At 41.8% G+C, this 24,146-nt stretch overlaps 1 protein-coding gene across 1 annotated transcript in view; it reads right to left on the bottom strand.

The window, feature by feature from the left end:
• The window catches only part of eda2r (ectodysplasin A2 receptor), a 71,106-nt gene extending 50,525 nt beyond the window's left edge, over positions 1-20,581 (bottom strand). Inside the window, exons 1-2 of the mRNA XM_073057892.1 lie at positions 20,565-20,581; positions 5,703-5,777 (exon numbers count right to left, since the gene is read on the bottom strand). Coding sequence (XP_072913993.1) covers positions 5,703-5,741 — 39 coding nt within the window. The 5' untranslated portion in view covers positions 5,742-5,777; positions 20,565-20,581. The remainder of the gene's footprint in view (positions 1-5,702; positions 5,778-20,564) is intronic.
• Positions 20,582-24,146: the final 3,565 nt, after the last annotated feature.

Raw genomic sequence — 24,146 nt, 5'->3', positions numbered from 1 at the left:
TCCTGTAAGGAAAGAGGTGGCGGTATATGCTTTTTAATCTGTTCCTGTTGGTGCATGGACATTGGTGTTATGTCAACTTCTTGCTCCTCTGATTTAGAAATTCTAACGATTAAATGTAGACCATTTTATTTGCCTCAGGAGTTCTCAGCTGTGACCCTGTCTGCAGTTTCAATACCACCAACAGCCGATTAAAGCAAGCACTCGAGAAACTGCACAATGTTGTCTGTAAACAAGAAACAGCTCATTCTGACACATTTCAAATTATAGATGGCGACTTTAAACAGGCCCATTTGAAGAAAACGCTGCTCAATTATCACCAGCATGTAACCTGTAACACCAGAGGTCCCAACACACTAGACCACTGCTACACCATGATAATGAATGCCTATCATTCCTTCCCAAGACCGCATTTTGGCAAGTCGTATCATTTGGCTGTACTCCTACTACCTGCATACAGAATGAGCCTGAAGAGCAAGGTTCCAGAGAGCAAGACAATTAAGAGGTGGTCATGGAAGGCTGAGAAATGGTTACAGGATTGCCTCGAATCAGTGGACTGGGCTGTGTTCAAGAACTCATCTGAGTATCTGAATGACCACAAGGGTTCTGTGTGTCCCCACAAAATCATTCAGGGTTTTCCCCCAATCAGAAGCCCTGGATGAACAATGAAATCCGGAATCTGCTGAGAGCCAGATCAGAGGCATTCAAGTCTGGAGATCAAGAATGCTACAAGAAGTGCAGGTATGATCTCCTGAAAGTCATCTCTCAGGCAAAGTGGGGATTCTGGACTAGACTGGAATCAACGAAGGATGTTTGAAAGCTCTGGTATGGTTTGAATGCCACACCCTCCCACAAAGCTAATTCTTGTGACATTGGGGACAGAAGAGCTTCACGTAGATGAGCCCAGTGCCTTCTATGCTCACTTTGATCCCCAGTACTGGACGGAACTATCACCACCCCCATATCTCCTGATGATTCTTTCGTCTTAGTATCTGAAGTGACGAGCAGTCTGCCTTCAAGAGAGCAAATCCAAGGAAAGCAACTGGTCCAGATGGAGTACCTGGGTGAGTACTGAAGACCTGTGCCAACCAACTGAACTGGCTGGTGTATTCACTGACATCTTCACCCTCTTGCTCTGGCTACGTGTGGTACCCACCTGCTTCAAGGAGGATTCAGTTGTACCGGTGTCCAAGAAGAGCGTGGTAACCCACGAACATCTGGACAGCAAAAATGCATACATCAGGATGCTCTTCATTCATTAGAGCTCAGCATATAACACATCATCCCCTCAAAACTAATCAGTAAACTCCAAGACCTAGGCCTCAATGCCCCCATGTGCAATTGGATCCAGGATTTCCCCATTTGTACACCCAGTCAGTTCAGATTGGCAAAAACGTCTCCTCTACAAATTCCATCAGCACAGGAGCACCACAGGGATGTGTACTTCGCCGCCTGCTGTACTCGCTTTACACCCATGATTGTGTGGCTCAGCACAGATCCAACACCACATCCAAGTTTGCTGATGACACCACTGTTGTAGCCTGTATCGAAGATGGTGATGAATTAGCAGACAGGAGGGAGTTTGGTGTCTTAACAACAACTTCTCACTCAATATCAGCAAGATCAAGAAACTGACTGTAGACTTCAGGAGAGGGAAACCAGACAGAGGTCCATGAGCCAGTAATCACCGGAGGATCAGAGGTGGAGCTGGTCAGTAACTTTAAATTCCTGGGTGTCACTATCTCAGAGGGCCTGTCCTGAGTGCATCATATACAGAAAAAATATAATTGTGAAGAAAGCAAGACAGCACCTCTATTTCCTCAAGAGTCTGCAAAGGTTTGGCATGTCATCAAAAACCTTGACAAACTTCTATAGATGTGTGGCAGCAAGTGTGCTAACAGGCTGCCTTACGGTCTGATATGGGAACGCCAATGCCTTTAAGCAGAAAATCCTACAAAGGTAGTGGAATTAGCCCAGTACATCACAGGTAAAACCCTCCCAACCGCTGTGCACATCTACATGAAAAGCTGCCGTAGAAAAGCAATAATCTTCAAAGATCCTCACCACCAAGGCATGCTCTTTCCTCGCTGCTGCCAACAGGTACAAGGTACCAGGTTCAAGAACAACTACTACCCTTCAGCCATCAGGCTCTTGAACAAAAGGGGATAGCTACACTCATTTAAGGACTCTGCTATATTGTTATTTCATGCTCATTATTTATATCTGCATTTGTTTACAGTTTATAATTCCTGGTGTTCCTAGACTACTGGACAGGTATATGGAGGAATTTAAGGTGGGGGATTATATGGGAGGCAGGGTTTGAGGGTTGTCACAACATCGTGGGCCAAAGGGCCTGTAATGTGCTGTAATATTCTATGTTCTATGTTTACAGTTACTGTTCTATAGATTTGTTAAGCATAAATAAGAATCTTAGGGTTGTATGTGGTGATATGTAGGTAACCCAATAAAAAAATTCACTTTGAACTTTGATATAAATGACCTGCAGTAAAAGTTGAAACAGGTAGCAAGTTGAACTTGCCACACTTCAAGTGCATAGATAAGCACTGGAGATGTTGAGACATTAAGGGCTACAGACCAATTGGTGATAAAAGGGATTAATATTAAGTGGGTGTTTGGTGGTTGCCATAGTCAAGTTGAATAACTTTAATGGTAATATTGCAGCTCTATAAAACCCTGATTACACCAAACTTGGAGTATTGCGTTTATTTCATGTCGCCTCATTATAGGAAGGATGTGGAAGCTTTAAGGAGGGTGTAGAGGGTTACCAGAACACTGCCTAGATTGAGGATAATTTGTGTGGTTTGACTTTTCTCTTTGGAGGGAAAATGGATGAGATACGAATCGATACAGGTGTATAAGATGATAAGAGGCATAAATCAAGTAATTTTCCCCATGGCAGTAACAGTTAATACAAGGGGAAATAACCTTAAGGTGATTGGAACAAAGTACAGAGGGCATGTCAGAGATAAGCTTTTTTTTTAAAATATAGTCAGCCCTCCTTATCCACAGGGGATTGGTTCCAGGACCCCTCGCGGATACTAAAAAACGCAAATGCTCAAGTTCCACATATAAAATGACACAGTATTTGAATATAACTTACGCACATTCTCCCGTATACTTTAAATCATCTCTAGATTACTTATAATACCTAATACAATGTAAATGCTATGTAATTGGTTGCTACACTATATTGTTTAAGGAATAATGACAAGAAAAAAGTCTGTACACGAGACGTGAGGCAAACAAGCAATGCTCAAACAACGGGTGCTGGAGAGAGAACTTCCAGGTTTTCCCGATCCACGGCTGGTTGAATCCACGCATACGGAACCCGCGGATAAGGAGGGCCGACTGTATATACAAAAAGTGGTAGATGTATGGAAAGTGTTGCCAGGGGTAGGGGTAAGGGTAGAGGCAGTTACATTAGTGACATTTAAGAAACACTTTTACAGGCACATGCATGCAACAAAAATGGAGGGCTCTTTGACAGGGAAGGATTTTATAGTAGAAGGATTTTAGACTGATTTTGGAGTAGATTAGAAGGTCAGCACATCATAGGCTAAAGGGCCTGTACTGTGATGTGCTACTCTACCTCAATGTAAGGTAGACAAAAGGTCCTGTTCCTTTAACACTAGAACTCTAACCACTGTTTTGTGGCTTCATGTCATACAACCATGACTGACCAAAAGCTCATGCTGCCTCTGCAAGATGGACTGGGTCTCTAGACCCTCTCACACGTCAGCAAGGTATATTCATACATCTCCATCAAAGGAACATTCCTGCAAGTCCCCAGCAACTTCCTCACCCATCACTGAAAAATCATAGTCAACAGCCTGCAGCTGTAAAGTACCCAGGTCCAAATAATACTGCCACCCCTCACAAGCAACTGGGTTTCATCTCCACCAGTACTTTGCACTGAGGCGCAGTACTCAAAAATGTGGTTCAGATGTAACAAATAGTCAGGCAGTCCCAGACTCTGGAATGGCCAACTTTGGTTTGAAATTTGCCAGAGTGGTTCAGAACCTATGACCAAAGTGAAAAGATGCCCAACAAATGAAATCTGAAATTGGGTAAAGCCAAATTGATGGCCGTAGCCTCTCTTGCTACCTTCACAATTTCCTCACTGGCGGCGAGGGTGTGGGAAGCAGACACAGTCGAGAACTCACTGCCCGAGTCCATCATGTAGGTGATGGCTACACCCATCCCATAACTAAAGGAATATCTTTACTTGAAGCACTTTAATCATTAAAAGGTCCTCTTCATAAGGTAACCTTGTGCAAAGCACAATTGTCACACTAACTTCGACATGCTGTCGTGGACCTGGGTGGACTCACTAATCTCTGCTGGTTGATATGCGCTTCAAAGAGTCAGGGGCCCCCTTTGTTTAACAACTTGTGAATGAGATTCCTATATGGTTGCTAAACTCTAGCTCCTCTGGCAAGGTCTGAAATATACATATAGACAGGAGTAAATTTCAATAGATTAGTCAGCTCTTTCACATCCAACACCACCATCACCACCTTTTCCACCCCCCAAATAAGTTTCTGCCCTTTCCTCCTTTTCTATTCCCCTCTCTTCTAACCTAGCTATTACCTGTCATTTGAAAAACAAATGGATAGATATATGGACAGGAAAGGAATGGAGGGTTATGGGCTGAGTGCAGGTAGGTGGGACTAGGTGAGAGTAAGCGTTCGGCACGGACTAGAAGGGCCGAGATGGCCTGTTTCCATGCTGTAATTGTTATATGATTATATTATCAACCCCCATCCCCCTCCCCTTTCTCCTATGGCTCACTTTCCTCTCCTATCAGCTTAAGTGCAAAGGGCACTGGTCCTCTGATAGGAAATAGCTTGGCTCTCAAACAAATGAAAAAATACGCCCATACTCAGCAATGCCGTTGTACAAGTTGAAGAAACACTTGCACAGAAGATACTGGAGATACCCGAGCACTACTCCAACACTATGAATTGCCACCAAATTAAAGCACAATGTGAGTGGCATCCATATTTGTCATCTCACATATCATACTGAACAATGCCAGACGTTTCCCCAACAGTTTGCAGCCCCCTCCCCAGTGTATACCTGGTTTTGGGGTCCACCAATCGAGTCACACTGAAAACTGCTCAGGAATGCAGAGAAATTTTAAAAGAATGCTACCAAGACCTCAGGACCTGAGTTACAGGGAAAGGTTAAATTGATCAGGACTTTATTCCCTGGAATGTAGCAGAAGGAGCAGAGATTTGATAGAGGCATACAAAATTATAAGGGGCATAGATAGGGTAAATGCAAGCAGGCTTTGCCACTGAGACAAGACAACTGGTTATCGGTTAAGGGTGAAAGGTGAACTAGAGGGGAACTTCTTCACTCAGAGGGTGGTGATAGTGTGAAACCAGCAGAAATGGTGGATGCAGATTCGATTTGGATGGGAGGGGAATGGAGGGCTATGGTCAAGGTGCGGGTCATTGTGAATAGACAGAATAATAGCTTGGCATGGACTAGATGGGTGAAAGGGCCTGTTTCTGTGCTGTAGTGTTCTGATTCTCTGATACTATGAATGTTACAATCTATTAAGTAATGATCCACACCCACGTCAATCACAATCTTCACTGGATGGTCATCCATCATACCATATGGCACACTCTATACTTAAAGGCATCTCCACAATTCCACACACTACAAATACATACCAGACTGAAGAAAACGAGGAGCTCACACAGCAGTCCCATTTCCAATTCTTCTTCCTGATAGCCAGGACTTCCAACCTGAAAAACAAGCACAACTTTTAGCATCTGGTTCTGGAAATCCTTCTTACTACTGGTGTGAGGTAAGCTTTTTTCCCTTATTTATGTATAATTAGAGAACTTTGAAGCATGATCCAATGGTGAATTGACTGGGTTATCCCCCTCCCCCCTGCTGTGTTGCTGAACGTGGCTATAGCATTAATTCACACAAAGTAAATCTAAGCATGTGTCTTCCAAGGAATCCTGCATGCATTCTGGCATCCTGGTTGTGGTAAACCATGTATATCTGTCTGGACACGTCCCTCTGCTGACTGCTCCTGTGGCTCCTCCCACAGACCCCTGGATAAAGGTGATTGTGTCACTGCTCCTCCCACAGTCATCCGGCATGGACGTGCTCCATTTTACAGCTAATAAAAGCCTTTCAGTATTTAGTCTACTTCCAGTCTTTTGGAGTTATTGATTGTGCATCACTGGTACATGTCTATAAAGGTTCCTAGTCACCCAGGTCATTGTATATCAAGCAATAGTAAATCAAGGCAACTAGACTTGCAGTGTAGTCTAGAAGACATTTTGCCACTCATCTGAGAGGCTTTGTCATTCTAATCCATGGCCATCAGTTTTCCGACTTATAAACTGTACGAGTAATTTAAAGTTATAACAATCACATGAGGATCATTAAAAGTCATAGAGGTAATGAGAGGGTCATTAGTTTTATCTATGCCTAATAGATAAGGGACATTCCTTTGATGATAACAATATGCACATTTTGGACAGGGAGGACAAGTGGTTTGAAAGCAGGGCTAAAGAAGCCTTCTTTGTCAGACTGGAAAACCCACCCCTGAATAAAGGGGATGGGGTACAACAGTACCTATCAGATACTTACAATGCAGTCAACATAACATCTCTACCCCAGCGTCTCCACAACAGTTCACACCTCCATCCATGCAAAGATGACCATCTCATTACCTCTAAAACTTTTAATGACCCTCATGTGATTGGTATACCTTTAAACAACTTGCAGAGTTTATAAGCCGGAAAGCTACCCACCGTGGATTAGAATTGAAAAAGCTTCTCGGATGAGTGGTGAAACAGCTTCTGGACGACAGAGCAAGTCCAGCTGCCTTGACTTACTGCTGCTTGGTATCCTGGTATAGTTAAATTTTGTATGTTAACCCATGCTATGTTAACCTGTTGTAGTAAGTGTCCAATTTACCCACTCATTGAGAGATGCTCCCCATGGGAGGTGGTGTTTTTAGCTGATGACATCATGGCGCCAGTAGAGTTTAAATCTAGCACACAGTAACCTTTTCACTCTCTGAATCACCTTGGACTAGGTAGTCAAGGGTGCCAGGGAAACGGTCAGTAGTGGCGGTGTGCTAAGGTAAAGAGGGCCCAGGCTAAGTATTTGCAACTGTGTGTATGTTTAGTATTTGATTTGTCCTGCTACTTCAGGCACTCAATTTAAAAAGTTTGTAACCGAGTGTAACTCAAAGGGTTCACTGAATGTTTAGTGTCTGCCTTGTCCTGTAAATAAATAATCTACTTAACAGTAATGTGTCTTCTGTCCCCACTCACCAAACCTGAGTTCACACAACAAAGCAATAATTCTACTACTTTAAAAAACAATTTTTGTCTTCATTGATCATAGAGTAGGATGTGCCTCGAGGTTCATTGTGATATGCTTTATAGAACATAGACCAGTACAGCACAAGAATAGGCCCGTTGGCGCACCATGTTGTGCCAAACTAACTAAATTAGTAACCACACAGTTAATTAAACTGATCTCTTCTACCTGCACAATGTCCAAACCCCTCCATTTCCCTCAGATTTGTGTGCCTATTAAAGGGTCTCTTAAAAGTTTCTGATATTTCTGGCTCTACCACCACTCTAGGCGGGGCATTCCAGGCACCCTCCAAACTCTGTGCCAACCAAGCTGCCAGTCTAAACTGATCCACTTTGGCTGCACTGGGTCTATGTTCCTTCATCCCCTTCTGTGCTTGTGCCTGTCTAAATGCCTCCTAATGACTTCTATCAAACAGTGGAGCTTAGGAGATGATGGCACCTAACGGCGACTCTTTTGCTTGCATCTTCAGCCACAGCTCTATTTCTGTCTTTAATGTCTCTATTTTTCCCTTTCTGGGTTCTTTTAAAGACCCTGACCTGCAGTTGCACGCTGACTTTGGTTCTCTGCGGGAATGCTACTTGTTAGGCCAAGAACGTGGCCTAGAAGACTGGTGCGCCTTCAGGGTTCTGAGATCTCATGGCTCTGGAGGCGGGCGGTCTCAAAGTCGGTGCCTCGGCAGGAACCTGGTGTGTCGCGGGAGTACATGGAAGATCGAAAGCAGCTGGCTGGCTGCTGGCTGTGTGCCCAGAGACGCAAGTTCTTTGGACACAGAGCTCAGAAAAGTCGACGCAATGGACTTTTAGCATCTTCAATCAGGTGAGTTATTTGTGTCTCCCCTCTCGCTGTGAAATGGGGACACCTCTTTTTCCCTTATTAGGGAGAGAGAGAGCCTGTGGTATGCAGAATTACTGGGTGAACGAGTAGTCCTTGGGGTACTGCAAGTCTGTGTCTTTATTGATGCTTTGCTGCACACTTGAGTGCTCGGTGGGGGGGGTGCTGATGCTTTTTTTGCTGGTGGGGAGGGGGGTCGTTGCTTTGCTGCTGCTTATACATGGGAGGGGGAAGCTGAGGAGGCTTTGGGGTTCTAACATTTAACTGTCATTCATTCTTTGGGGCACTCCTCTGTTTTCATAGATGATTGCAAAGAAAAAGAATTTCAGGATGTATATTGTATACATTTTGCTGACATTAAATGTACCTTTGAAACCTTTGATTTCAGCTTCCACAGCTTCAGCTGGACTCACCACTCTGCATTAAAAAAACCTTGTTAAACTTAAACTTTCCCTCTCTTACATTTAACCCAAGCTTTCTAATAATTGACACTCCCACACTCTGACAATGTTTCTTATCCACATCCTTTATGATTTTATAAACTTCTGTCAGTTCACCCTTCAACTTCCGAAACTCCAGAGAAAACATTCCATGTTTGTCCAAACTCTCCAAACAGTTAATACTCTTTAATCCAAGCAACATCCCAGTGATCCTCTTCTACACCCCTCCAAAGCTTCCACATTCTTCCTATAATGCGCCAACCAGAACTGCATACGATATTTCAAAGTTTTAATGGCTGGACTGAAAAAACAAGTCAATCACGCTGCTGGAACTAGACATCCAAATGAGAGAGACAGAAGAGCAAAGTTGTGGGCAGACTTCTGATATAGGAAACAAAAGAAATTGGAGAATATTAGTGAGGTGTTTCAATTATTGAAATATTAACTATAAAATTTACAGAACCATAATCAGAGAATTGCTAAAGGATGTCCTTTAAGGTGGGTGAGCCATGGAGAATACTACACAAGTATCAGATAATGAAGCCAGGCGACTGGAGAATAATCAGTGAGAGAATAATTGAATTATAATTGCTGCCAAAAAAAAATTGTACAATTTACCATAGCTTTGGAAAGGATGAAGATAAAACAGGAATTAAAACGTCTATATTGTTGCAAGGCAAATCCTCTTTTGATAAGATGTGATGTAGCAAAGGCAGACTGGAGACACGTACTCAAGTAGAAATGAATGACACAGCAGTGGGAAAGAGTCAAGGAGGGAATTCAAGGGGCTCAGTGTGAAGAAAAAGGGTGAGATTGTACTATCTTTTATCCCCTGAACGAGATGCACAGAATGATAACAAGAAAGCTTATCTCAGGCAAGAGTTTAACACTGCCAAAAGATGGGAAGAGAATAAAAAATGCTAGGATGGCATTAAAAGAGGTATTAGGAAAATAAAGGACATGAAGAAAATCCTACCAAATAAAATAAATTTCAAAGGTTCTTTTTAATCATCAGTTTAAGTGCAAGAGGATCATTCAAAGAGGACCTATTAGAGATTAACAAAATAACGTTTAGAGATGAGATAAATTTCTCACTGAACATTTTCAATTGTTCCTCAAAGAATATGGAGCTGATACCAATGTTATGGTAAAGGTTTACCACTGAGAATTATTAGACCAATTTAAAAATAATAAAAAAGAAAAAGTTTTAAGAGTAATAGCATTTTTGGATTTAGATGAATCACTAGGCCTAGATGAAATGTGTTCCAGACTGCTAAAAGGAGGAAGGAAATTACAGAGTCTCTGACAGTCATTTTCCAATCGCCTCAGCTTCTGGACAAAGGCCAGAGATTGGGAAACCTGCTGACATTGTACCAAGTTTTCTTTTAAAGAAAGGGAGAAAGAGATAAACAAACAGTTACAAACCGATTGGTTTAACTTTGGTGGTTGAGAAATTATTTAAACCAATTCTGAAGGACTGTATAATCCTTCATTTAAGAAAGGCAGATATTAATTAGTGACAGTGACAAAGGCATTCTTAAAGGAATATTATGTCTAACTATGGATTGTATTTCTTGAGACAATTATACGGTCCATGAAGGCAGTGCATGTGATGTGATCTACACAGGTTCCAGCAAGGCTTTTGATGAAACTCCAGTTGGCAGCTGGTCAAAAGTAAAAGCTCATGGCATCCAAGGAAGAGTTGCAAACTGGATCCAGAAGCTACATATGCTCAGTGGCCAGTTTATTAGGAACAGGTACCTGGTGTGGGCTTCTGCTGCTGTAGACCATCCACTTCAAAGTTCAATGTGTTGTGCATTCAGAGAAGCTCTTCTACACACCACTGTTGTAATGCATGGCTACTGTCACCTTCCTGTCAGCTTGAACCAGTCTATCCATTCCCCTCTCCCATTAACAAGGTGTCTTCACCCACAGAACTCCACTCACTGAAAGTTTTTGTTCTTTGTTTTCACACCATTCTCTGTAAACTCTAGAGACTGTTGTGTGTGAAAATCCCAAGAGATCAGCAGTTTTTGAGATACTCAAGCCACCCCGTCTGACACCAACAATCATTCCACTGTCAAAATCACTCAGATCACTTTCTCCTTATAGGTATGTCTACTAAAAAATGTGATTTGTACTACAGTCCAATTTTAAGCCATATGCTACAAGTGTTTAGAGCAGCAGAAAAATTCCTAAAATTTAAAAGTGTATGGTGCAAATCATCTCCATTACGGAACAGTAATCATTTTCTATCTGGGGGGAAACCATTCACTAACAGAACTTGGGAGGATAAAGGTATTACTACTCTTCAAATATTAATGGGGCAAGTTCTATCCTTAGCTTTCAAGAACTGGTATCTCAATATAATATTAATAAACACTCTCTTTTCTTCGACTTTAGAGTAAGATCAGCTTGTAAAGCCTATGGGGTTCCCTGGGGGTCAGATTTAAAGGACCATCCTATTTAAAGTTGAATACAGAGTGCTCCAAGACAGATAGTGTCATATATCTGTGACAAATTAAATTCCCAGAAATATATGCCCACATCAGGAATGAAAGCCTGGGATAGGGACATATCTGAATTGGGACAAGACTTGGACTGGGATGCGATTTGGGATAGTGCTGCCGGTGCTTCGAAAAACCCAAATCAGCGGTATATACACTTGAAATTTTGTCATAGAGCATATCTAACACTGAGAATTAGACATCAAATGGAACTGGTTCCTGACCCATATTGCTCATTTTGCTCCCACGGAACCGTTGGCTCTTTTATACATGTTGTATGGGAATGTCCAGGGGTTTTTGGTTTATGGGGGAAGGTTATTAGTACTGTTACAGAACTAACGGGGGTACAATTACCAATGGACCCCGCTGTACATCTTCTAAATGATAACTTCCACCTTTCCCTTATGGAAAAATGCATGCAAAATCTGGCTGGCAGATCTGACTGCAGCTAAGAAGATTGTAGTCCAGCGTTGAAAACCTCCTCATGATATTTCAAATACTCACTGGCTTTGGAGCTTTTTGGACATTTCTTACCTGGAATTATCATCAGCAAGAGTAAATAATGCACCCCCAAACACAATCTTAATGTGGACAGATTTGATATCTAACTTAAAAGATCTTCTGTTAAAATAGGAATGCTCTGTTTGTGTATGCACTACTATTCAGTTGGTTGGTGGAGGGGAGAGGGGGTTGGAGATGAGGGTTGGGGGGGGGGCTGGGTTAAACAGTCAAAATGTAATCGGCAACTGGTTGTATTGAACGTAATTTGTCAATGTTGCAATAAAAATTAGTGATTTTTTAAAAAAAATCACTTAGATCACATTTCTTCCCCATTGAGATATTTGGTCTGTACAACAAATGAACCTCTTGACCATGTCTGTGTGCTTTTATGCATTAAGTTGCTGCCACATGAATCGCTGATTAAATATTTGCATTAACGAAGCGTACAACTGTACCTAATAACATGGCCACTGAGTGTATTTTGCCCTGCTGTCTTGTCTATCAATGTTCTCCTGTAACTTAAATCTACTTTCCACTCTCCCCCACCCTACTTTCAATCCCTTTGCCAATTTTTGATTTGTCTGCAAACATCATTCTATTTCAAATTATTAGTCAACTGATTAATAAATATAACAAACAATGACAGTGAAGTAGTGTTGCTGTGACTGGGAGGCTGTTTTCAGTAGGGATCCCAAAGGCTCAGAATTTGGCTTGTGTCGCCTTTATTAATGAATAAGTTAAAAGTAGGAGGAATAAATCTTTAAACAGAAGGATAAAATTGATGGAATGTTCAGCTGGATTGAAATGCAGCCAGTATAATTCCATTCAAGAGTCAAGATTGGTTAATGTCATTTGCTGTACACAAGTGTAAGGGAGACCAAAATAATTGTTACCTCTGATCCACTGCAGCAATGCAGCACAAAAAAACCCCAATAAGATAAAGAGCACAAAAGTTAAATAAAAACAAAAATTTTAAAAACGATACATAAGATTCCACCTGATGAAGTGTAAGACACCAGAAGACAGAGGAGTTTACAACAAATGAGAAGTTAGTGCGAGGTGTGGAAAATCATGGACCTTGGAATGCATATCTGTGGATATGGAAATGTTGTGGAATTGGTTGATAGGTTAGTATTAGTGATGTACAAAATGCTTAGTAGAGACATAGAACACAAAAACTGGGAACTCAGGCTAGAATTGTATAGACTAGGCTAGGCACACCACAACACGAACACCATATTCCATTCTGGTCACGATAAAGTGATGTATTACAGTGGGTGTAAAGAATTAGCTTAAGGATCTGCCAGGAATGCAAAGAACTCAATCCTGATTTAAAGGCTTCAGCTTGAAACATCAACTGTTTATTCCTCTCCATAGATGCTGCCTGACCCGCTGAGTTCCTCCAGCATTTTGTGCAGTATGTATTGCTCTGGATTTCCAGCATCTGCAGAATCTCGTGTTTACGTAAAATATTTTCAATGAGAAAGGATTGGATTTGGCTCTTTGGATGTCAAGGGAAGAGTTAATTAAGGTATATAAAATTATGAAGACACAGAAGTCTGCAGATGCTGAAACCTGGAGTAAAGAATGAGCTGCTGGAGGAAATCAGTGAGTCAGGCAGCATCTGTGGAGGGAAAAGTCAACGTTTGGGGTTGACACTCTTCATCCGGATTCTGTGAGCAAACAGGAAGAACTGATTTCCCTTAGCAATGATGAAAAATTTTGGGGCATTACATTAAACTAATTGAGAGGGGAATTGGGGAAATTAAGGAAAACTGATTTCACCAGTAGGGTAGGAGTCACCTCAATTGTGAACAGATTCCACAACTTATGGATTCATTTTCAAGGATTCCAACTCACGTTCTTGGAAGTATTTATTTATTCGATTGATTAGTTGATGGCATATTTTCTCTTCTTTTGAATATTGGTTGCTTGCAAGTCTTTGTGTGTAGTTTTTCCACTGGTTCTATTGCATTTGTTCTTTTGTGAATGCTGATGCTGGCAATGAATCTCAAGTACATGGTGACATAAGTGTTCTTTAATAATAAACTTACTTTGACTTTGAGTCTGGGACATACAGCTTGAAAGTCTGGTTTGAAACCCTTCTGATCATGCAATGCCCATGGAGGAAAACATGAACTTCTGCTGAGATTTTTGTGGTCAAGACTCTGGAGTAGGGCACACATGCCACACCTAATGATTCAGAGGTGATATCACTACCAGCGGAGCTACAAGAACAACGAATATATAACTAAAAGCAATAAGAACTGAAGCTGCTGGAAATTGTAAAGCAAAAGTGAAAAGGCTGAAAACAGATCAGCAGACCAGGCAGCAACATTTCAGGTCAAAGGCCATCCCTCAGAACTGGGCACAATTAGAAGTAAAAAAAAAAGGCACAATTAAACTTGCAGAAAAGGGGAAAGGAGGGATAGAGGGAACACGTGTCTGAGATAGGATGGAGATCAAGGGACGATGACTGGTAACATGGATTTGATAGTGACCTCAAGATACTACCAAGAACCACGTACTCAAATTACACATTCTAAAAACAAACTTCATTATTTTGGGTCTTTTGTAAAGAAATTAATCAGTATATGATGTAATACTCAATCCCATGATGAAAGGAGAGCGGAAGTAAATTTCCTGTAAAGATTGATCACAGGGGTACATAGCGATCTGTTGAATTATGTGATTGTAACAGAAAAAAAAACTGCTGCTAACTTAACTAAAATTAGCATTTGCCATCCTATTTACTTAATTTGTCACCGATTCCACTAACAGTATACTTTCCCAAGATCACTTACTTTAAGGCAGGTTCCCTATATTCTGCACTTTATGTTTACAGACATCGGGATTCCAAAGTACTTCACAGCCACATGCACTTCAATCCATTGGTCAGTTCCCACACAGTTCCAGAGCAATCCAAAGCTAACATACACCCTTGTTATTCATTCCTCTACTTCAAACATTTATTTAATTTTAACTTAAGAAGCAGTTCATTCTGGCTTAACCACCCTGTGTGTCAGAACAACTCTGCTTCACCAGTAGGCTCTTTGAAGGAGTTCCACCTAATCCACTCCCCTGTGCTCAATGACAATACTGAACTGATAATCTGTCAATCTGCTCAGTCTGAAGAAATCATATTTAACTCAATGAATGCTTAAGTTTTCAAAATTTTAGTCCAAAGCAAAACAAAATTAGAATCAAAGTCGGGTTTATTATCACTGGCATGTGTCGTGAAATTTGTTAACTTAGCAGCAGCAGTACAATGCGATACATGATAATATAGAAAGATAAATAAGTAGATCAATTACAGTAAGTATATGTATATTAAACAGCTAGATTTTAAATAGTGCAAAACAGAAATTATATATTTTTAGAAAGTGAGGTCATGTTCATGGGTTCACTTTTCATTTAAGAATCCGATGGCAGAAGGGAAGAAGTTGACCCTAAAATACTGAAAGTAACAATGATGGTAACAACGAGAAGAGGGCATGTCCTGAGTGATGGGAGTCCTTAATAATGGACGCTGCCTTTCTGAAGCATCATTCCTTAAAGATGCCTTGGATATTATGGAGGCTGGTACCCAAGATGCAGCTGACTAATTTTACAACTTTCTGTAGCTTATTTCAGTCCTGTGCAATAGCTCCCTCCCCCCTTACTAGAGAGTGATGCAACCTGTCACAATGTTCTCCACAGTTTGAGTGTTCAGCTGACAACCCAAATCTCTCCAAACTCCTAATGAAATATAGCCGCTGTCTTGCCTTCTTTATAGCTGCATCAATATGTTGGGACCAGGTTAGATCCTCAGAGATCTTGACACCCAGGAACTTGAAAATGCTCACTCCTTCCACTTTGGACCCCCCCTAAGGACTGGTTCCTGTTCCCTTGTCTTGTCCTTCCTGAAGTACTGCTCCCAAAAGCCTAACTAGAACATAGGCTTTTTTCACCAATGATATTACATTCTGGCAATAAATGTCAGTCAGGTATAATTTGTACCTCCACTCATTTTGCTTTGGAATGCAGCATGAGATTTCCAAAATGTTCACACAGACAAGTCTCATATGTTCCATTTGTCTGTAGGACACTGGTTAATGGAGTACTAATGGTGTAAATGAGAACAAAAGTGCAGACAGAAATGAAACTTGAAGCAAATTGTCTTCTTGATTACATGAAACAAAATGATCTCTATAATTTGTAACTATTATTACCAATCTGGATCTCCTTGAGCTTTTAAGAAACTGAAAGTTAATGCAATTCAAGTGAATTTTTAAAGTAATTTTCTGACTATTAAAACACACAGTAGGACTGCAAGAAATATATAAAATTTTAAAAAAATTCAAGACCAGGACACATCTGTTAAAAGCTCATTATGTATTCCTCTGTTCTGGTGGAAATGATCCCTTTGAATCGAATCTCTGAGAACAAGCGGCAGGTAATCATCTAGCCAAAGTAAAGTCTAAGAAGTAGTTTGAAATTATTGGATAACTCAGATTTGTTTTGTTATACAATTTCTACACAGATATGAGTTATGTTTCTCTTGGCTTAGCCCATTTCATGGATATGGTCCTTGGTGCAGTTTAACAACAAGCATAATACCAATCAGTTTCTCGCCTTTGTCTCGTATGTCCACTGACTGGTTATTTAACACCCCAGCTGTCTGATGAGGCACAGAAGGAAATTAAAGGCATAGCCATATAGACCATAAGATATCAGAGCAGATGGAGACCATTTGACCTATCAACTTTGCTCTTCCATTCAATCATGGCTGAATTTTTTCCAACTGCAGCCTTACACACATAACCCTTAATCCCCTTAACAATCAAGATAGATAGATAGATAGATAGATAGATAGATACTTTATTCATCCCCATGGGGAAATTCAACTTTTTTTCCAATGTCCCATACACTTGTTGTAGCAAAACTAATTACATACAATACTTAACTCAGTAAAAAAAAAATGATATGCATCTAAATCACTATCTCAAAAAGCATTAATAATAGCTTTTAAAAAGTTCTTAAGTCCTGGCGGTAGAATTGTAAAGCCTAATGGCATTGGGGAGTATTGACCTCTTCATCCTGTCTGAGGAGCATTGCATCGATAGTAACCTGTCGCTGAAACTGCTTCTCTGTCTCTGGATGGTGCTATGTAGAGGATGTTCAGAGTTATCCATAATTGACCGTAGCCTACTCAGCGCCCTTCGCTCAGCTACCGATGTTAAACTCTCCAGTACTTTGCCCACGACAGAGCCCACCTTCCTTACCAGCTTATTAAGACGTGAGGCATCCCTCTTCTTAATGCTTCCTCCCCAACACGCCACCACAAAGAAGAGGGCGCTCTCCACAACTGACCTATAGAACATCTTCAGCATCTCACTATAGATATTGAATGACGCCAACCTTCTTAGGAAGTACAGTCGACTCTGTGCCTTCCTGCACAAGGCATCTGTGTTGGCAGTCCAGTCTAGCTTCTCGTCTAACTGTATTCCCAGATACTTGTAGGTCTTAACCTGCTCCACACATTCTCCATTAATGATCACTGGCTCCATATGAGGCCTAGGTCTCCTAAAGTCCACCACCATCTCCTTGGTCTTGGTGATATTGAGACGCAGGTAGTTTGAGTTGCACCATATCACAAAGTCCTGTATCAGTTTCCTATACTCCTCCTCCTGTCCATTCCTGACACACCCCACTATGGCCGTGTCATCAGCGAACTTCTGCACATGGCAGGACTCCGAGTTATATTGGAAGTCTGATGTGTACAGGGTGAACAGGACCGGAGAGAGTACGGTTCCCTGCGGCGCCCCTGTGCTGCTTACCACCGTGTCAGACCTACAGTCTCCCAACCGCACATACTGAGGTCTATCTGTCAAGTAGTCCACTATCCAATCCACCATGTGAGAGTCTGTATCAATCACTGCCTAAAATGCACCCAATGTCTTACCCTCCACATCTCTCTATGGCAATGAATTCCAGAGATTTATCACCATCTAGCTAAAGAAGTTCCTCATCCCAGTTTTAAGGGAGCATTCCTTTTCTCTGATGCTGTCCCCTCTGACTCCATAATCTCTCCACATCCACTTGATCCAAGCCATTCATTAACTAGATACACAGAAGATTCTGCAGAGCCTGGAAATCCAGAACAACACACACAGAATGCTGCAGGAACTGAAGTCAGGCAGCATCTATGGAGCTGGAAGAAACAGCGGACCTTTAGGACTGAGTCCCTTCATCAGGATTGTATCCAGTCCTGATGAAGTGTCGCAGCCCTAAACATCAACTGTTCATTCTCCTCCATAGATGCTTTCTGACTACCTGAGCTCCTCCAGTAGACAGTATCCAATAGTTTTCAATGAGATCTCCTCTCATCCTTCTGAACTTCACTCACTACAGCCCAGAGGCATCAAGCACTCCTCAAAAGTTAAGCCTTTCATTCCTGGGATCATTCATGCAAACCTTCTCTGGGCCCTCTTCAGGGCCAGCATATTTTTCCTCAGATATGGGACCCAAAATATTCCAAGTGCGACCTAACCAACACTTTATAAAGCCTCTATATTGCATCCTTGGTTTACTATTATAATCCTTTCAAATTTGCCTAATTTACTTCTCATGCATACACCAACTTAACATTAAGGGAATCCTGAACCAGGACCCCCAAGTCCCTTTCCACCTCCTGTTTGTGAATTCTTTCCCCATTTCACCATTATTCTTCTTACCAAAGTGCGCAACCCCACACTTTCCAACACTGTATTCCATCTGCCATTTTGTTGTCCAGTCTCCCAATCTGTCCAAGTTCTACTGAAGACTTCCTGCCTCTGTAATGCTACTTGCCCCTTCACCTATCATCTGCAAATCTGGCCACAGTGCCATTGGTTGCTTCATCCAGATCATCACTGTATAAGGTGAAAAACTGCAGTCCCAACAGTGACCCATGTGCAACTCCACGAGTCACCAGCAGTCATCCTGTAAAGGGTCCCTTTATCCCCACTAGCACACACAAAGTGCTGGAGGAACTCGGCAAATCAGGCCGCATCTATGGAGAGGAATAAACAGTTGGTGTTTCGGGACAAGTCCTTTCATCACCACTGTCTGACTTCAGACAGTCAGTCAATCTTTTATGCATGCTAGTACTTAGCTTCTAACAAGGTTAATACTGACTTGGGTGGTTTTGACCTGCTCCTGCTTGCTGCCATTTTAACTTTGCCCTTTGTGGACGTCAGGTAGGACTCGTTACTTTTAAATCAGTGTCTAAAGGCTCAGTTACAGCCCTTGTGTGATTTTACCTGATGCCTAACCAGCTGGCAGTCAAAAGAGGCTAAGAAAATATTTACAAACAAGAGAAAATCTGCAGATGCTGAAAATCCAAGCAACAGACACACAAAATGTTGGAGGAACTCAGCATACCAGCAGCATCTACGGGCCCAAAACATCAACTGTACTTTTCTCCATAGACGCTGCCTGGCCTGCTGAGTTCCTCCACCATTTATATTTACTATGCATTTCTTTTTCCCCAATTACTTGAAAGTCAAGAGCAGCAGAGACACTCTCTTGGCTCCCACAGGATCTCCCAGCTGTATTCTCCCGGTAACAGCCATTTAGAACTTGGGGGTCTTTAATGAGTGTGGCCAAAGGGATTGAAGTTCTGCAGACATAGTAGGTTCAGAGAAGTTCATAGAAGCTTGTCAAAGTTTTAGATGATATACCGAATCTTCACAAACTCATCTGATTCATACCAGCCTTGTGACTGATCTGTGGAATTCTCTCTCTGAACCTACCACCTCTGCAGCTCCTTCTACTAATATTCACCTCTTTGGCCACAAAGACCATCCAGGGCATCCTTATTGTTACCATCAGGGAGAAGGTACCGGAACTTGAAGACAACACACTCAACATTTCAGGAACAGCTTCTTCCTTCCGCCAGATTTCTGAATGGACAATGAATCCATGAACATCACCTCACTATTTTGCACTCTTTTTGCAATTTTTAAAATATTTCTTATTTAACTTACTGATATATATACACACACTAATACATAAATATTGCATATGTATCTCTGTACTGCTACTACAAAACAGCAGATATCACAACATTTGCCAGTGATAATAAACCTGATTCTGACACTCATGGTCACCTCTCTTAACAGTTCTTTCTTCATGTTGGTTTCAATTTTTTGCTGTAACATCTCCTGAGCAGAGGCACTGAACCTTCCGCGAGTTTGGCGAATGTACAGAATTCCACAATTTAACACCAGTGAAAAACAAACTGGCAACACTTAAGGCAGGGGGGGAAAAAATTAAAGACCAAACGGAACTTGCCAAATATTACTGTGAAGTAATCACGTCCCAGAATAACCAGGTCCCGGAATGTCCAAGAGTGTTGCGTGCATCGCTCTAGAGTTTTGTTAAGTTGAACCTGCACCGCTTTTTGACATCATATACCCGTGCATCGGCCCACGTTTTTAGAGAGACTGAAATCTGCAGATCTAACACGGCACGTATAATGCGGCCGGGGCGTCTGAAGCCAGTGGGATAAACTGCGAGCTTTGCCCTCTTAGTGCCTCGGTACATGCCCCAACTTGTTCAACGCACGGAACTGCTATAGCGGAAAAGTGAAAGGGGAGGAATTAAATCAACACTTCCTAAATAATTTAACAAATTATACGGATGTATGAAACAGCCAATTACCGAGAGAATGAAGGTAAGTTACAATTATTCGATCTTATGCACCGTAGCCTGTATTGCTGGACAGTTACTGAAGTATACATCAGGAATGAATTAAGTTTGCATGCAGCAGCGCTAACTTCATCATTCATAACATGCCCGGGCTAGCAAATCCAAGTCGTTAACTCAAAATTAATTTAAGGAAAAATAAAATTCGGAAATGTAAGAAATAATATTTATATACCTGTGCAAAACTTTGGTCAAAAGAGTTATTTCTTAATTCTTAATGTTTGCTTGTTTAAACTTCCTGTCAAGCAATTATTTCAATCGGTGGAATATTTAACCACATGATATTTGTACTGAATCGCTGTTCTTTCCATTCAGCAGTGAACTTTATTAGCTCCCAACTTCTTTTTACCTTGGAACTTGCAGGACACAGTAACCGTAAGATTTGACCCCTTCACGCCACGCACCGGACAACCTTTGGAGCCTGGATTTCTGTTATTCCTGCTTTCAATTCTCCCCGCCCCTTCTGGCTGAATGATGCTAAATCCTCTTTTAACTATTGGAGAACCACACACTTCCTTCTCCTGTCCTTGTTTGGCCTCAGTTTTTGGGAGAGTTCCCCTGAACTCTCAACGGTGAACAGACCTGTAGACTTTTATACTGTCTGCTTGGTGCATTTCTTTTCCAACCCTACTATCAAGGTTCAAGATAGTTTATTGTCATTCTTTAAGGAGAACAAAATAATTGCTGCTCTGGATCCAATGCACCATTAAAAACAATAAATATAAAAGCAATCCTATGAAACACAATGTAAAAGTAACTGTAAAGTGGCAGTACATGGGGGGGGGGTGCTGAGGGGCTGTGGGGAGGTGTGGCTGATATGGATGTAGTGATGGTGGGGCGGGTTAATGGATGGAGGTGTTCACCTGATGGCTTGGAGGAAGTAACTGTTTTTGAGTCTAGTTGACCCCAGCGTGGGTGCTGTGCAGTTTCTTCCCTGATAGGAGTGGGACAAACTGTCCTTAAGCAGGGTGGGTGGGAACCTTAATGAAATTATTGGCCTTTTACCGGCACCTCTCTGTGCATATGTCCTTGATGGTGGGTAGACTAGTGCCAGAGATGCATTGGACAGTTGTAGAGACTTCTTGTCCGCCTCAGGCATTTTCCTGGCATGCCGTGACGCTCTCAGCTGCACACCTGTAGAAGATCATGAGCAGCAATGTGCTTAGTCCAGCTCTCTTCAACCTCCTCAGTAATTAGAGCTGTTGATGTGCTTTCCTAACTGTGGAGGATGTGTTTTGGGGCCATGAGAGATTGTGCGAGATGTGCTTTTTGTAGGAACTTCTCTTCAAGGGCAATGGTGTTTTCGTACCCGGATGTGATGCGACCAACCAATCACTATGCTCTCTAGCACACATCCATAGAAGTTTGTCAAGGTTTCAGATGTCGTGCAAATACAAATACTGCACACCACAGATCTCACCAAACCCTTTTGTAATTGCAATAAGAACCCATGATCCTTTCCCTTCTCTAGCTCTGTATCCCTTTTGCTAATCACCTTTCTGGCTCTCAGCTTCACCCCACCCCCTCCGGTCTTCTCCTATCATTTCGCATTTTCCCTCCCCCTCCTACTTTCAAATCTCTTACTATCTTTCCTTTCAGTTAGTCCTGACGAAGGGTCTCGGCCTGAAACGTCGACAGCGCTTCTCCCTACAGATGCTGCCTGGCCTGCTGCGTTCCACCAGCATTTTGTGTGTGTTGCTATCTTTATTATTTGTCTGTTCATAATAAATGGCAACATATTATTTGTCTTCCTAATTGGCCGCTCTACTGTATGTTGACTTTCAGGCACCCTTGTACAGGACACCACGTAAAAATAATCTGTCTTTCTGTTATCGGCACCAAAGTATAGATAATTTTACATTTTTTTCCACTTTGCCAAGTACTTGCTGGTCTATGTTTGAATTGTAGCCTCCTCCCTTCTGATATTCCCAACCAGTCTGTAGAACATGGAACTGTGCTGCACAGGAGCAGGACCCTTAGCCCACAACACCTGTGCTGAACACAATGCCAAATTAAACAGAATCTCCTCTGCCTGGCATACTCCTACCATCCCTGCATATTGATGTGTGCACTTCAAGGTCTCTTAAATGCCACTATCATATCTGTTTCCACCACTATTCCTGGCATCCCAATCCAAGAACTGACCACTCTATGTTTAAATTAAAACCTGCCCCACGAATCTCCTCTAAACTTTCCTCCTCTTACCTTATAATCATATAACAATTACAGCACGGAAACAGGCCATCTCGGCCCTTCTAGTCAGTGCTGAACGCTTACTCTCACCTAGTCCTACCGACCTGCACTGAGCCCATAACCCTCTATTCCTTTCCTGTCCATATACCTATCCAATTTTTTTTTTAAATGACAAAATTGAACCTGCCTCTACCACTTCTACTGGAAGCTCTTTCCACACAGCTACCACTCTCTGAGTAAAGAAGTTCCCCCTCGTGTTACCCCTAAACTTTTGCCCCTTAACTCTCAACTCCTGTCCTCTTGATTGAATCTCCCCTACTCTCAATGGAAAAAGTCTATCCACATCAACTCTATCTATCCCCCTCATAATTTTAAATACCTCTATCAAGTCCCCCCTCAACCTTCTACGTTCCAAAGAATAAAGACCTAACTTGTTCAACCTTTCTCTGTAACTTAGGTGCTGAAACCCAGGTAACATTCTAGTAAATCTCCTCTATACTCTCTCTATTTTGTTGACATTTTTCCTATAATTCGGTGACCAGAGCTGTACACAATACTCCAAATTTGGCCTCACCAATGCCTTGTACAATTTTAACATTACATCCTAACTCCTATACTCAATGCTCTGGTTTATAAAGGCCAGCATACCAAAAGCTTTCTTCACCACCCTATTCACATGAGATTCCACCTTCAGGGAACTATGCACCATTATTCCTAGATCACTCTGTTCTACTGCATTCCTCAATGCCCTACCATTTACCATGTATGTCCTATTTTGATTATTCCTACCAAAATGTAGCACCTCACACTCATAATATACCTCACACCCTTATATGCAGGTCCTCTAGCATTTGACATTTCCATCCTGAGAACAAAGTTCTGCTTGTATACACTATCTGTGTATCTATGTCTCTCATAATTCTATAAATTTCTATCAGCTTGGATGAAGTTCTGGAGAATACAGCCCAAGTTCATTTAACCTCTGTTTATGGTTCACACTTTATGGAACACACTTATCCAAGCAGTGTTCTTGTAAACGTCTTTTGTACCCTTCCAAAACTTCTACAGTGGGGCTAGAAAGTGTGCAAACCCTGTAGAATTTTCTCTATTTCACATAACATAGAACATAAAAATCTACAGCACACTTCAGGCCCTTCAGCCCACAATGTTGTGCCAACCATGTAACCTACTCTAGAAACTGCCTAGAATTTCCCTAGTGCATAGCCCTCTATTTTTCTAAGCTCCATGTATCTAAGAGGCTCTTAAAAGACCCTATTTTATCAGCTTCCACCACTGTCGCTGGTAGTGCATTCCATGCACCCACCACTCTCTGTGTGAAAAACTTACCCCTGACATCCCCTTGGTACCTATTTCCAAACACCTTAAAACTATACCCCCTCCTGTTAGCCATTTCAGCCCTGGGTAAAAGCCTCTGGCTATCCACACGATTAATGCCCCTTATCATCTTACACATCTCAATCAGGTCACCTCTCATCCTCCATCACTCCAAGGAGAAAAGGACAAGTTCACTCAACCTATTCCCATAAGGTACGTCCTTCAATCC

This window comes from Hemitrygon akajei, chromosome 10, assembly GCF_048418815.1.
Source record: "Hemitrygon akajei chromosome 10, sHemAka1.3, whole genome shotgun sequence".
Taxonomy (NCBI): Eukaryota; Metazoa; Chordata; class Chondrichthyes; order Myliobatiformes; family Dasyatidae; genus Hemitrygon; species Hemitrygon akajei.
Note: the sequence above shows the minus strand (reverse complement) of the source record. Positions and strands in the feature narration are given on the sequence as shown.